The sequence below is a fragment of the Drosophila serrata genome, unplaced genomic scaffold (assembly GCF_035046125.1).
Source record: "Drosophila serrata isolate PLE 108 unplaced genomic scaffold, ASM3504612v1 contig_240, whole genome shotgun sequence".
Lineage (NCBI taxonomy): Eukaryota > Metazoa > Arthropoda > Insecta > Diptera > Drosophilidae > Drosophila > Drosophila serrata.
Window position 1 is genome coordinate 10435226 of NW_028257138.1, and position 16121 is coordinate 10451346.

The 16121-nt window shown below is 35.1% G+C and overlaps 1 protein-coding gene across 1 annotated transcript in view; it reads right to left on the reverse strand.

The window, feature by feature from the left end:
• Sema1a (semaphorin 1a) overlaps nucleotides 1-16121 on the reverse strand; it is a 150191-nt gene that overhangs the window by 116364 nt on the left and 17706 nt on the right. Inside the window, exon 3 of the mRNA XM_086831364.1 lies at nucleotides 8411-9062. Coding sequence (XP_086687490.1) covers nucleotides 8411-8702 — 292 coding nt within the window. The 5' untranslated portion in view covers nucleotides 8703-9062. The remainder of the gene's footprint in view (nucleotides 1-8410; nucleotides 9063-16121) is intronic.

Sequence of the window (16121 nt, forward strand, 5' to 3'; positions counted from 1 at the left end):
CAGAATATTCTATAAACTATTTCAATATATAAGAATAAAAGCTTCTTAAAACTAAGTTCACTTCTAATAGTATTCTTTTATTCAATCATTTTATTTAATTCATAGTATTTCTTTCATTTTCAAAAGCTGATGTATAATAATTATATATTTAGTAGATCTCTTATTCTATTAAATATTATGCTTCAGTACTATTTAAAGTGATTCTTTTAATAATTTTGTTCATTTTTCTGCTCTCCCAATTAGCTTTAACTTTTAAGTGTCACTGAACCAAGTTTTCAGATATCATTGTGTCCATCCTACATCTCTACAGGTATCTCTTTAATGTTCCCTTACTCCCCTCTAAAAAAATGAAGAATTATTAAACTTTTTAATCAATTTATCTATATTAAGTTTTTTTCCTGAAAAACTTTTCTAGTGCAAGCCAACCATTTTTCTCCGTTCCTCAACCTCAAATATATATATATATATTACTCTTTAACGTTTTCATTAGAGTGTGCGAAGCGAAGAAAAGCGAGATTCCCTTCAATTTTTAGTCGTTACGCCATTTCAATTACTGGCCAAGTGCCAGGAACCAAGGGGACAGAGAGACAATGTCCATGGCAGGACCCACGACGATCAGTGGCAAATTTATAGGGACAAAAAGCTAGGACCAGTCCGAAACAAAGGGAATAAGTAAAATGTGTAAAAATGGTGGAAGAGAATGGCGACGACAACGACAACGACAAGGACGAGACTCTCTGCCATCGAGCTCATTTGTCCACAGGCTGGGTTGGAGAAGGGTTTGAGTTGGGTGGAAATACTGCTGCACTTGTCGTATTACTAATTTCCCTGGTGACCAGGGACAAGCCATTGAACCCCTCATATAAGTGCACTGGAATAAATACATTTAACCAGATCTTTAACAAAAAACATCTATGTACATATTTAAAAATTCATTAACTTTTAATAAACGATTTATTATAAAGCTTGGTTAAAATAATCACTTGTATAATTTATATAATTTTCTTTATGTGATAGCTTCACCTAGAAATCTCTTCAAAAGTACAATTTATTTGCTTTAAGGCACTCATTTTAATATCTCAAAATTCATTTTTGGAAAGTGTTTTAAAAGATCCTTACTTCAGTAATTATTGGCATAATTTATAACTAATTTATTATCATTTTCTTCATGTGCATCTATAAGTTAAAAACCATTAAGCGTTCAATCGTTCTGCTGCAACTTGCTGCATCAACAGAATTGCATTGGCAACTTTTTGATTAACGCCATTATGAGGTGATTGTTCAGTTGTGGCATCCTTTCGGCCTGAAAGGATAACGCAGGTTACGAGCGTTAAGGCTCGATTCATTCCAGTTGCATCCTGCAACATCCTGGAGCCACGTTTCCCAGTGCCACCAAATTGCACTCATGTGTGTAATTTATTTTCTCGGCATGAAAAACTTCCTAACCGGAAAATGAGGCACTCAATTAAGAAAACGTTTAATCCATGAAATGTTCCAATTGCACAGACACAGTGGAGTGCAGTGCAGTCAACGGGAGGATGAGGAGGAGGATGAGCAGGAGGAGGAGGCTGGACACGGACGCGGACATGGGCTTCGTTGGGCAATGGCATTGGAGGAACGAGACATGGCCCAGTGGGGGCTGTAAAATTGCTGTCTATATAATTGATTGGGTGTGCCTTTCGGATTTACTGTGCAGCTTCCTTTTCTGCCTTTTTTGTTTTTCTGGGTTTTTCTTTTTTGTTTAAAGCACAAACCAGTGATTTGTAATTCCCATTTCAAATTACATGGCCGAACTGGGCTGGATTTTAAGGGTAGACATTACTTTTATGGGAAAATTAAAGACCTTTAGGCATTCAGTTAAAGTGATAAAATAAAAGAGGAAGATAGTAAATTATGTATACTAAGCTTAGGTATTAAAACATATAAAATTAACCATACAAAGTAATTGTTCATATACCATACTAATCAAAGTTAGTGTATACAACAAGGAATTCTATCTTTTATAAAAGCAAATATTATAAATAATGAAATATATAAATATACAGCTTTGAAATTGCTAACTAACTTTAATTTGTTATGAAAATCTTTATAATAAAGTCACCTTTTGATATTTGATATTAAAACCAATTGGTATAAAGCTTACATAGCTTGGTAGAAATGTATAAATAAATAAAATTATGTATATATCTGATTTTTAAGTACTTTCTTTCCATATATTTCCTGAAATTTATGTTTCATCAACCGTTGCTGTAATCTTTCTGATAAATTATATTGAAACATATAAGTTTATATCTGATTTTCAAGTACTTTATTTGTATATATTCCCTGAATGTTTCCCGCAAACCATGATGTAATCTCTCTGATGTAAACCCCCCATAATCTCCTCCCTATCATCGCTTAAACTATTCATCTCACATACATTTCAGAAATCCAAATACAGACACGAGACAACCGACGACAGCGATTATCAATTCACAATTTATTTAACAGATATACATATATAAATGGAATCAAAGTAATATGTAAATATGGGCAAGTGGAGAGGAAACAAAGACAGAAAGACAGACAGAATGGAGAAGAGAAAGAGAACAAAGAGGCCCCCACCATTGCAGTTCGGGGTTAGATTTTGTAGCTGTCGCATTTCCGCCCCTTTTTTTTTTGTTTTGTGGACTGCCAAAAATGCATATGGCAAGGAAATTCCAGAGAGGGTAGAGTCACGACTTCTGGGGGGGGGGTAAAATTGTGGAAAACTTGGATGGAGGGGGTGGAAGTGGTGACTTAAGCAGTGTAGTGCATACATATGCGCGTCTTGTGGCACATAAGACGTGTGGAAATTATGCGAGGCGCGTGTCAAGTGGCGCAAAACTGCAAGAAAACTTTTTGCCAAGTCGGTGGTTGCCTGCCTCACCCAGCCCACCCCCATCATCTCCTTTTCTTATTTTCCTCTACTTTTCAGTTGCTTAGTTTTCCTTGGTGGGGGACGGGGGTAGTGTCGATGTGTACGTCTGCAATTACATTGTGAATTAAATTGTAATGAGGCGGCATGCGGCGAAAAATATGAAAATGAGACCGAAATGAATTCTCCGACTTTCCGCACAAATGGCAATTAACAGTTATGTTTGCTGTTCCAACACGTTGCAGACAGTTTTAATGACGGCGAACTCCCCCCTCACCCAATTCAAGGCGAAAATGAAGACGAGAACGTCGCCGACAGAACTATTTTTGGATGACGCGCGACTTCGAACTTGGAAGGGAGCTTGGAAGCAGGAAGTAAGTATTCCAGGAAAGTCATTCCAATTTACACTTTACTCCAAAGGCATGAAGAAGAAATTAAATTTAAATTGAGGGAAATACACTTTACAGACTCGCAGATTTATTACATGAGATTTGAAACTATAATCCCTAAAATATTAAATTAAATTCCTATAAATAGCACATTTTATGCTTTCTAATATAATAAACTCTTCTTAATTTGTCACTGTGTACTAACCAAAGTTAATGTAGTCTAAGTAATACACTCCCCTCACGCCCAATTGGTCATCAAACGGAAGTTTGCGTCATTTAAACCCAATAATTGCAACTTTGATCTCGATTATTTAAACCATTAAATGCTCAATTTCAAGGAAATTATCAATTATCCGATAGAAAAATGTAACTAGTGTAATTACATTTAATTTGAATTGGGAATTCAAGTGTCATTTAGCTTTCAAGAAGTACCATTTTCCCAGAAATTTATATTATTCTTATCTTGGCACTTTTCCCTGCCCTCCAGATTGGATTGGTAATCCAAATTTCATTGCACGTACCAAGAAATAAGCATAAGATACATTTTACACAAGTGTCCACAAAAATTTGTGCCGAGAGAAAAACGTGAGTTTTCCCAGCAGCCTGTGCGAGTGGGGTGGAGGAGAGGAAAATGCAGCGCGAAAATGCCGCAAAACGATCAGCATTAGGTGCCGCCCCCCCACCACCACTCCTTGCCACCCAGTTGATGGACGTAATTTCACTGCAAAAAGGACGAAAGGAAAGGGTGTATGAAAAAAAAGTACCACCAGCACCAGCGGAGAAGAAGAGCGCATTTAAATGACCGTTTTGTCGCAGCTCCTAATGACAACCACTTGCGGCTGTCAAATGCAACCCCTGGCCACGCAGAGTTGTAATATTTTATGGTCGAAAGGACCCCAAAGGGGGAGAAGACTGCGTATAACAGAGTTTGGGTGCCCCCCTTTTTTTTATAGCCGGTGCTCCAGGAAAGTTTAAAAGGATATTGCATTTTCTGTATTTAACAGAAAGCAAAAAGCATTTCCGACCTTTTATCTTTTGTTATATCTTGTTTCACTTTCTCCCCTTTGGGGAGAATGGGGGGGAGTATATAAGGTAAAGTGTCTGATTGCATTCAACTTGGTGAATGCCAGCATGATCCTTATCACTGCTCTCCCCAAGCCGACGCACTACCTCCACGTGGTTCTCCCTGGATTGTCACTCAACACCCGTTGCTTGACAAACTAAAGCGCGCGACGAGAGTCCTAGCTCTTCAAACTAGGTTGTGGCGTAGGACTTGAAATCCACCCACGGAAAACAAATCTTCAGTGAAAGAACGACAAAAATAACACTCTACAGGACGCTCATTCTTCCAGTACTCTTATATGGTGCGGAGTGCTGGACAGTGGTGCAATCCGATGCAGCTGCTCTTGGAGTGTTCGAGAGAAAGATTCTCCGCAAAATCTTTGGTCCAATCTGCGTTGGCGATGCTTATCGCATCAGATGGAACCACGAGCTGTATGAGCTGTACGGGGATGTTGATATAGTAAGCCGAGTCAAAATTCAAAGACTCCGCTGGCTGGGTCACATCGCCCGCATGGAAGAAGACGCTCCGGCTCGTAAGGTATTTGATGCGGTAATCGTCGGAAAACGGAGGAGAGGACGACCCCGGATACATTGGCAGGACCAGGTGATGGAAGCCCTGTCTACATCTGGTGTTACCAACTGGCGAGCGCGGGCCCAGGACAGGGAAGCGTGGAGGCAGATTGTGCAACAGGCTGTGACCCGATAGGATTGTGATGGCCATTAATAATAATAATATCCTTTGCTAGTTTATAAGTAGGAAAGGGACGGATCGTATGACTATATCATATAGATGTCATAGGAACGATCGGATATTTATAGAAAACAAATATTAACTTTTCCAGTTGAGTATTATCATATAGTTCCCATAGAAACACTTTTCTCTTTTGTTTTATGTCTCTCTCCCTGTCTCTCTTATACTCCATCTCCCTCTTTTGCTCATCCTCTATATCTCTTTCTCTCTCCCTGTAACTCTATATTTTTCGGTATCTCTATCTCTCTCTCTCTCTCTCTGTGTATCTCTAGAGATGCCTCTTTCTCTCTATGTCTCTATCTCTCTCTCTCTCTCTCTCTCTCTCTCTCTCTCTGTGTATCTCTAGAGATGCCTCTTTCTCTCTATGTCTCTCACCCTCTCACTTTCTCTGTTCTCTTTACTCGGGGACTATAAATACAAGCGCGGACGTCGCTCTGGCCTCAGTCAGTTCGCGGCCTTCCCACTGTTCACATCTATAGTAATACTGGTAATGATAATGATATAAACACATATAGTGATATAAATGTACAAATAGTGATATATATATTTATAATTGCATTGCAAAATATTTATGTAAACTTTTATAAGTTTTAAATTAAATTAAACCTTTAAACAATATTAGTTTTCATTTAATTAAAGGCTTTTTTATAAACAACTAACAGGCTGACACAACCATATACTCAGATTTTTGCATTTTCCTAGTACCGTATTCAGGAAACCACCATTTATTCATGAAGGACTATGTGTACCGAGTATACCATAGTCGTGGCCCTCAACTAAACTATTCTTTCTGGCTTTCCTTTTGCTTCCTGACCAACAATGGCATATGAAACCCTCACACACATCCTTTTGCTCATTTGGTCTGCACCTCCTTGGGCGCATTCATAATTTCCCCATTAACCTTATTTTCCTGTTATGCACGAGTGCCCCAAACAGCGAGAAGATGGTGAAAAGCGAAAAATTGTCACCCGACAACCGCCCACTTTTTCTGAAATGACGGTTTTCCTTAACACCTTCTACCTCTACTTCACTCCTCTTCTCCTCTCCATTTCCCGATGGATTTTAAATGAACTTTAACACGTGCAATGTCCCCTGACAGTGGGAGTGAAAGAAGCAGAGGTGATGGGGCCTGGAGCTAAGTAATTGGTTTAGCAGTGCGCAGAGGGTTAACAGGTTCGTTTCACAGATTATCCCTGAGTTGATTTTGCAGTTAAACTAATAATAACAAAAAGCAAAAAAAATAATAATAAGAAATCCATTTCACTTGGCAACAGCAGTTGGCAAAGAGAAATGAGTTTTCCTAATGAGATATTGAGCATGATGAAATAGTAAATTGAAAAGAAAAATGTCTAGAAAAATATTTTACAAGGGTTGGACAGATGATAATAAGGAAAGGATATATAGAAGATCTTAGAAATAAATATGAAAATATGCTATATTATATATTATATTCAATATATTTATCTCTTAGAGTTTCCTATATTTTTTACCACCAAAAGCACATATTAAATCGAATTTGCTAGAATGTTAAAATTCATAGTTATATAAAGGATATATCCTTAAAGATAACCTACTTCCTGACACAATGTAAGGGGTACAATGTTACTCCCTTCTTCTTACTCTTGTAAGAATGGTAAATTTCTGAGGAAAACCCCCCGTTTTTGTTCCCATTTAGTGTGTGCCAAATGCTCATTTAATAACGTAATTTCTGAAGCATGAAAAAAATATATATTTTTAGAATTTTGTTCCTCTTCTCGCCAAAACTCCAGTGTCTCAACTCGACTTTTCTCCATCTGCTGCCGGCAACTTTTTTGTTCTTCTGCTTCATTTTGCACAAACAAAAAGCCTGGCAAGGCAGCTGGAGATACATATGTACATATATACCTTTCACTACACTATGTACCAGGGTACACCATATAAATAGACAACTATATGTGCTTGGTTATATCCGTCGCCAACCTACGTGAGCACGATGAACAAGTCGCCCAACTTTTTGGGCCAAAAAAAAAAGAGATGATAAAAAAAAAGAAATGGAAAAGAAACGAAATTTGCATATGCAACGTAACTCCTGAAGGCGATCATCATGGTGACGATGATGATGATGGTGATGACGACGATGTCGCACATCGAGGACATACACACAGGACACTAGAAATAGCTGCTGGCAATGGCAGGCAGCAGGCATCTAGCATCTCCTCCCTCCGACTCATTCCAACACTGAAAGCTTCGCCACTTTTATGCAAATAATGTCTTCCAGAAATTTTTGTTATTTATAGTTAAGATAGCAAAACGTGTGGATGTCTGGATATATCTCAGAAAGTGTGTGCATTAGTAGCTACATACATATACACACACACTCTCTCTGTGTCCACGTTATTGCTTCATTTCTCCAAGCAAACTTCTTCACCTGCCAAAAGTGGATACTTTCGAAGGATGGCCAAAAAGGTTTGCTGATGAGTTGGGCGGGCCGGCGACCAGGTGAGTTTTCAAATGTCAAACTTTAACAGAATAACCCCCAAACTATTCCTCCATTGGCAGTATGTCGTCGTCTGGCAGTCAAATTACATTTTGGTGCTCATAAAAATGTTGTCATTAAAGTTTTTGGCAGTTGACTTTGATTCCTTTGACTTCTTTTTCGGTATCGTTCCAACTATGTGAGAGTATTTACGGGTTTCACTCACTTCCTGTTTCCTGTTTGGTCATAATTTAAATTGACATTTTGCTGTAGTCTTAATTTTGTTACAATGAATGTCGCACAAAGTGACAATTCCCTTGAATCCTTTCTGAGACAGACATTGGCCACATTCAAAGAAATTCGATTATAGGTAAGCAAGTATTCCAATAAATATGAAAATTGTATTTTTTGGATGTGTATAAAGCAATCTGCTTGATATGAAATGGGAAAAATATCAAGAAGACAAAGGTATGACTATCGAAGCGGAGAAATGAATATAAATATCGAAGGTATATCGATAAACTCATAAACTTTGCCGACAATTAAACCTATTATATTTGTAATTCTTCTGCAAGCACTTGAAGCTTTAATAAGTAGCATTTATCTGTAGTTCGATCAAAGATCGATTTACTCGATAAAAACTATACACAATTAATTTTTTTAAATAATTTATAGCTCTGTAAACAACCATCACTACATTTTGTAGTTTAATAAGAATCGCGAATCTCAAATTGATCGAACAACATGATATATCGATATAATATCGGATTAACACTTGACTATTAACGTAGAACTATCGAAAAGTATTATATTATCTATAATTCTATTGAAATAATTTCCAACATTTTCTCACTTACCTAATTCAACGTAGAGTTTTGGTCGAATATTCTCCTGCCAGGCACTTTGATTACCAATCACGAAGACTGTCAGTAGTAGGAAGACTTGCATCCAACCGTATCCATAAAATTTACTTAAATTATGTTTCAGAATTGTTGTTTTCACTGTTGACGTTGCCGCTGCACTTTTTAAATGCATTTTGTGATTTTTGTTATTATTGTTCCAGTAGCTTTTGTTATTATTGCTGCTGCCGCTTCTGCTGTTGCCTTTGTTGTGCGTAATTTGGTTTGCTGAATTGTGGAAATCGAACATTTCTATTTTGCATAAATTTACTTAAATTGTTGCTTGTTAAATTGTATTACTCTGTTGATTTACTATGTATGCTTTTCTTCTTACTGCTTTTTTTATTGTATTTAAATGGTTTTGATTTTATTTATTTGGTTTTTGGTTTCGGTTGTTTGTTTGTGTGTGTGTTTTAGAGACTATTTTTTGTAATTTATTTACTGCATTTGAATTTACTGTACTGGAATCTTTAAATGGATTTACTTTGTTTTTTTGTTCAACAACTATTGTGGTATTTGTTAATAACAAAGTCGGTTATGTTTTTTATTATGTTAAACGTTTTTATTTATGGAGAAACAAATGTGATGAGGGGCAGAAGTTCATTCATGGCTGCAAAGAGAAAAGAGATCATGAATTAGTTATTAAATTGTATAATGGAGTTTATTTTTTATATTGTAAAAATCAGGCAAGTTGCAGAACGTTCCTTTAATTTTATTTTAATTAGAAAAACCTTTGAAACCTGCAACATTTTTAAATACATCTCAATGACAATTTCTTAAAAGAAAAATTACATAGAAACTGTAATTAAATTTATTTTAAAAACGTAATCAAAGCTATTTTAGTATATTTTTCCCCAAACTTTCTTCATTTGCATTTTTTCAATTTAGTCAGCATAAATTATTTGCTCGATTTAATGTAGGTCTCCCCTTTTTCTTGTTGCTCTTAAATCGGCTTATTGTGCAATCGTGTGTGTGCACACACACAATAAACACACTCGCACACAGGACCACGCCCTCCTATTAGTATTTTTTTTCTCTTCCTTTCTTATTTTCCATGCAGATAAGTTGAGCGACCTTCGCCCACAAATGGAAATGGAAATGGAAGGCGCAAGAACTGGCAAAAAAAAAAATACACCAACACACGCAAGAAGAATGAGTGAAGCAAAGGCTAGGCGAGATGAAAAACAAATTGAAAGGTAGAAAGGAATACAAAAAAAAGAAGAGAATTGGAAAACACAATCCTAAAAATACTTAGTTTAGTTTAGTTTATACAAGGCATGTCAGAAATTATATTATTACAAGTGTAAAATTATATTAGCATACTTTTTAGGGCCATTTACATTATAGAAATCACAGGAATTTCTAACTTTCTTTCTAAAGTCATATTTAAATAACATTTTTTTATAACATTTTTGAAAAAACATAATTAAAAAATATTTTTTTAACCCTTTCGTAAAGAACCTTTTTTAAAAATTCAGTTTTAAATAATCTGTTTTTTAATAACTATTCATAAAGAACATTTAAAAAAAACACCTTTTTCTGAATAAGCTGTTTAAAATAGCATTTTTTAAATAGCATTTTTTAAATAACCTTTTTAAATTAACCGTTTTAAAATAAACTTTTTTAAACAACCTTTTTAAAATAACATTTTTTTAAAAAACCCTTTTAAATAATTTCTTTTAATGAACTTTTTTTTAAAACGCCTTTTTAATGGTCTTTTTCAAATTACCTTTTTAGAAATAACCTTGTTGAAATAACCGTTTTTAAACAACACCCAAATTTTAAGATTTTCATGAATTAGATATCGCATAAACGCATTAAAAGATGTCCGCAAAAGGTGCCAAGTAGCGTGCACAGTTAATGAGTTTTTCAAAATACCCCGCCGCCATCAGCACGAGCTTGTTTCGCCCCCTGCCTCTGCCACCTGCCACCTGCCCCCTGCCTCTGCCCCTCCCTATGCAGAGAAATTAAAATGTGGCACGAAAATGTACAAATCTAGCACACGAAGGGGTTGACAGGGTGTGGCAAGAACAGGGTGGTTGAAACGGGGTTATTCGGTGTCATAAATCTGCCACAGGTGAACTTTGAGACGCAAGCTTTCCGGTGCGGTAAGGGGTGCAGTTGCAATTTGTTTTTCCAAGTCAGGTGCATCTGTGTCGGCATCGTTCTAATTATGACGTCAACAAAGCACCTAGGTGCCAAGGAAAACTTATACAAAAAAAAATAAATCTAGGAATTTAGAAAATATCTGCAAATTAAATCTTGTTAGAATTATTCTGCAAATATTTGGGTTATTTTTGAATGCAAAGAAAGTTTACCTAACCGGGAAAACTACCTCGAATATAATTTAAAGTTTTATAAAGTATAAATCAAAGCAATGTTAATGCCTTGTTAAAGGATTCCTAATTCCATCATCTATAATTTTCAAATAGGGTAATAAATGAACTGAATACACTCTCAGTTCCTATAACAAGGATGACCCAAAATGGATAAAAGGTGTAAAGGGTGCAGTGGGTGCAGGGGGATGGTTTTGTACGGGTCGAGTCTCCACTTCCCATGACCCTTGTGATGTTTTTGCTGCTGCACTTAACCGATTGTTAGTTTAGATATATAACAGACAGACACAGACACAGGCATGAATATGTTTTTTGAGGGGACTACAAGTGGCAGTGTGTTAGTTGAGTACCAAAAATAAGTGTTTACGCAAAATTTAACTAAAAGCCCGTCACCGAAAAGTCATTCAATAACTAGGTACTTATCGAGAGCTATTGATGGTGTTTGAAAATGAAAGCAAAAAGAACACACCTTGAAAATATAAAGTATCCTTTGCTATCTCTAAACTTGGTTTATTAAAATTACACATTTTTAAACCACATAAATGAACACTCATCTATAATGTCAAATATGAAAATGGATTTCCTTAATAAGAGATTTAGCTATTTTTAAAAATATTCCTCATTTTGTTAATCAAGTAGGCCATGGAATCGAAAATGGAATTTCAAATAAAAGTCAAGTAGGCTTTGGAATGTTTTTAAGGTTTACCTTTTCGCTAAATGCCTAAAGGTCTTTCATAATAAGTTCGGAGCTCATTGTGAGCACACGTTCCTGGTTGGAGTTTATTTTCCAGATTTATTTTATTTTATTTTCTATTATTGATCTGTTTATTATTTCTTTTTTAATTTGCTTTTTTTTTTCTTCAAATACATTGTTTATTTACCTGTATTTTAACAATTTACTATACCATTTTAGATTTTCATCTGTATGTAGAGTGATATATATATATCGTTGTGTGTTTGTTAATAATTTAGAGCTAAACATTCGGAAGCTATTTAGTATTTTAGCCCTTTACCCGCTAACAAAGTACGAACATAAAACTTTTTTCTTAGTTTAGTATAACATATTTCATTTCGACGAAAAGAGACATTATTCTGCACATCACAGTCCCAGAAAAGTGGCATTCGTTTCGAATAGGATTTGAATCGAATTTAATTCTCCAGCACAATTAGTCTAGAGTGGAGGGGGCAGGCTGAGCCTGATGCATTGCTCATATTATTATTAAAAAAAGGAAAGAAAAAATAACAAAAATAAAGCTAAATAAAGGGCACACGATTCATTGTCCAGGCACGACAACCAATTACCCTTAAATATCCATTGAAATGTTTTTATTAATTTATTTGGAATTCGTTTCTTTTTGTTTTGTTAAATATATGTTTTCCCTTGTTTGCATATTGTTGCACCATACTATTTATTTCTGTTTAAGAGTACAAGAGACTGATTTAAGGGTTAGTTCAATTTTGCGCAACAACTCTTTGTTATATTTATTTATTTGACTTAAATAAAATCCTTCAGTCTAGGTGGAGCCAATTTTAATTTTTTCTTAAGTGGCATAGACTTGTTTCTTATCGAAATATTTATTTATATTATAGATATTTTTGTTTCCGTTCGTTTCTTTTCTTACTTTACCAAGAAATAACAAGGAACCGAAAAGACAATTTCATTTATTTGTGCTAAATATATTTTTATTTGGTTTCCATATATTCCTTATTAACATTTTAGTTAATACAAAGCGATCACAACGATATGGTGTATTATTTTATTTATTTTACGCAGATGTTTAAATCCATAAACAGAACGCTACCAAATACAAGTAGGGAAATCCCCCGGCAACAATCGTTTTGGGCAATGCAATTTTTTTTTTGTGACCGCCATTTTGTTGCAGTCGTCACAAAATGGCCGACGCCATTGCAAACGTAGCGATGGGCGCAAAAAATCAACTCTTAATATACAAATAAATGCCGCAATTCATGTTTTCTTTTCCATTTGTAATTTTTCTTTTTTTTTTTCTTTTTATAAATCGTTTTTCACATCGTTTGTCTGGAAATGGAAAATATTTATGTTGCAAATCTTTTGCGGCTCGACGAGTATTTTCATTTTTCAGCCTGGAACTGAAGTTATCGTCCTTTTTGCCTGTTTGGTTTCTTTTTGGGTTTTTTTTTGGTTCGTGACTTGTTTGCCTTGTCTGCATATCCTGCAGCGATTTGTTGTGCTTTCCCCATTTCTTTTTTGTCTTGTTTTTCGGCCTGCAATTGCTCCAAGGCTCCTTTATATATCCTTGTAAAAATGGGTTTTTGTCTTGTTGTCGCGCTAAAGTTCTCATTTATTAACATTCTTATGTGTGTGTATCTCTCTGGCTCTCCGTTTTAAAATATTTCACAATTTTTTACCCCAGCTTCTCTGTGTGTGTGAGCTTGTTTGTGTCCTGGCAGCAAAGACAAACAGATTTATTCGTTTAGAAAACTTTGTATCCTTATCTCTGCCCATGTGTCTTTGTTTGTGTTTCCTTGTTTTATGTTCATTTTCTGTGGGCGGCAAAACTCTGGGTACTAGAGTAAATAATCATAATGGAATTTTTAAGGCTTATGACAATTTAACATGTTGCGTGTACATATGTAAGAAGTATCTATCTTTGTTTCTTGTTTTGATTTGCTGCGTAAAGCTTAACCATGAATGATGCCTATTTTTTGTTTTTTTTTTTTTTTTTTTTTTTTTTGTATCCACCAATAATAATTGGAATTTATGGCACTCGTAAATTTAAAAATGCATTTTTAACCGTTGCGTGAAAAATGATGATGTATATTTCAGTGCCAGTGCCAGTAAGAAAACTTAATTTTAAATACGATTATTTAAGGGAAATATTTATATTGTGGTTTGCAAGAAAGCCTTCTTAAATTTCTAGTACAAAGTTAAAGTTTGTCTGCCAAATCCTATAGGTCCTTTAGCTTTTACTTACTAGTAATTTCCCTTTTGCAAGTCTCATCTGCTAATATATATATTTGCTCTGCAGAATGCAAAGCTCATTTCGAGCTGGTAGTTTATCGTTTTACTGGGGGGAAAAACCTTCAGAGTTCATAGTGCTTTAAGGAGGATTTATGCTTATTTCTTATGCGATGTCACGTTCTTGGAAGCCGAGTAGCAAATATTTTTTTGGGTTGGTTTTTGTGTGACTTATTTTTTAGTAAATACTAGTTAGTTAGTTCGTTTTGGCACTGAGGCGGAGGCTGACTCTGTTTTTCCTCGTAATTATTATTCCGATACCGGGCAGCTGGTGCTTCCTTCTTTATTTTTGTATACCCAAAAAGCTTTTCTTTACTTTTGCCGCATTCTGTTTGGCCTGGATTAGCATAATGCTATTTATTGTTGTACTTTTCTTGTTGCCAGCATCTCTCATTGTTTGGCTCTCCGGCGTTCAGTTAATGTTGCCCAAGCCACTTGAATTTCATTCTATTGTGGTTGTGCTCAAAGTTTTCTCAACTTTTCGTCCTCTTTCCATCTGTAAATTTTTTGGGGCAATCTATTGTGCAGCGGCAGCATCACTTTCTATGTACCATGAATTTTCTGCTCAAACTTGTTGTGTTTTTTGCTTGTTATGGATAAGTTGCTGGATGCTGATTTCCTTCAGTCGATTCATTAATAATTTTTCCTCGGCACCTCACACTTTTCAAACATGCAAATGAGTATCAATTTCAAGTCAACAATTTTTTTAGGGGAAACGAACACAAGAAAAAATAAAGAAAAGGTCCTTGGAATTTTATTCAAAGCTTGCAGCATGGAAAGCAATTTGAAATTTTCTGATAAACTGAAAACTTGGATAAGCAAAAGTTATTTCAGTTTGAGTGGTCAAGAGGTGCTTCGTTTTATAAGCATTATTTATTGTTTTGAAATATTGCATTTTCTTATAAATTGGAAGCCATGAAAATGCTGATTTAATAAAGTAGAGAAGAGTAGGAAATGCATTGGATTTTAAAAATTGAGAAGAATAATAAACTATAGAGATGATTCTTAAGAAATGTCTGAAGAAAATGATACACATTCAATTTAAAAAATTTTTTACATAAAGTAAAATTATGTTAAAAATTTTAAAACCGAATCATTAGAGAATGTCCAGGAAATAAATCCCTATATATATTATTTACACTATAAAGCCAAACATAATATTGACTTTTGAAATTCTCATTTTTGGGGATAATCAATTCACCATTTCCATTTCCCTTTCCGTTGTTTTGAGGATGCCTCTGCAAGAAATTGTTGTACAAATATTTTCCCATAAATATTTTCCACGTCACGTCTGCGCAGTGTCACATTTCCCTTCCCTTTCCACTACCCTCCTCTCTTTCCATGTTGACAAGCATTTAGTACGTGTTAGAGCCCGGCCAAAGGGCTTAACGCATTCCCCCGAAAACCAAACCAACGCCCAGTCAAAAATGTGGCACTTTGATTCCATGATTTATGGGCTTCAAGTGGAGGAAAACCAGCTCACACTCGGCTCTTTCGGCTCTTTTGCATTTGATAATCCCTTTTGAAAATTTTTGCGTATGGCCAGTTGACGGACAATTTGACTTGGGCTTTTTCGGCAGCTTGTTTACTTTCCGCTTAAACTCCGGTCATAAACAATGAAGCTGAGACTTGTTATCCCCCAAAGTCATAAGGGGTTGATGATATATATCACGGGATTTAAGGGGGGTTTAGAAATGCATTGTTTTGAAGTAGAATACAATCATAAAAACAATTATTTCCTTGATATTTAATTCATATTCAAACTTAAGCTTAAAAATATCTAAAGGTTTTGAAAGTAGAAGTAAATATTCTCTATGCTTATATTATTTTTTCAAACTTGATATATATACAAACTTAGGATATAAATCATCTAAACAAAGTATTCACAGCTTTATAAACATTTTAAATTTGTTTGAAAAAAAAAAAATCAAAAGACAAAAAACTATTATGAAAACCCATAAAATATTCTTTACATAAATAAAACCCATAAAAAGATCAACCCACACAAGTCTTTCCAAAACCGAAACGTGACTGAAAAATGATGCTTACTGCCGACCCGTTCTCCTGTGACATTTACAAAGCGCTGAAAAGTTAACCATTAACAATAACCCAAAAAAATACAACAAAACACAATCAATCAGAGCCTTTTATATGGTCAGGTTTTCTTCGGAAACCTTATCATTTGTAACCAACAGAAATACTGCAAGCGCCAGTCATAAAATATTAATGGGATTCCCCAAACTAAACTCCCTTTTTCATGAGATTTTAAATCCGATTTGAACTCATATCAATTTTATGTTTTGTCACAAATTAGTGAGATACTTAACCTGATGAG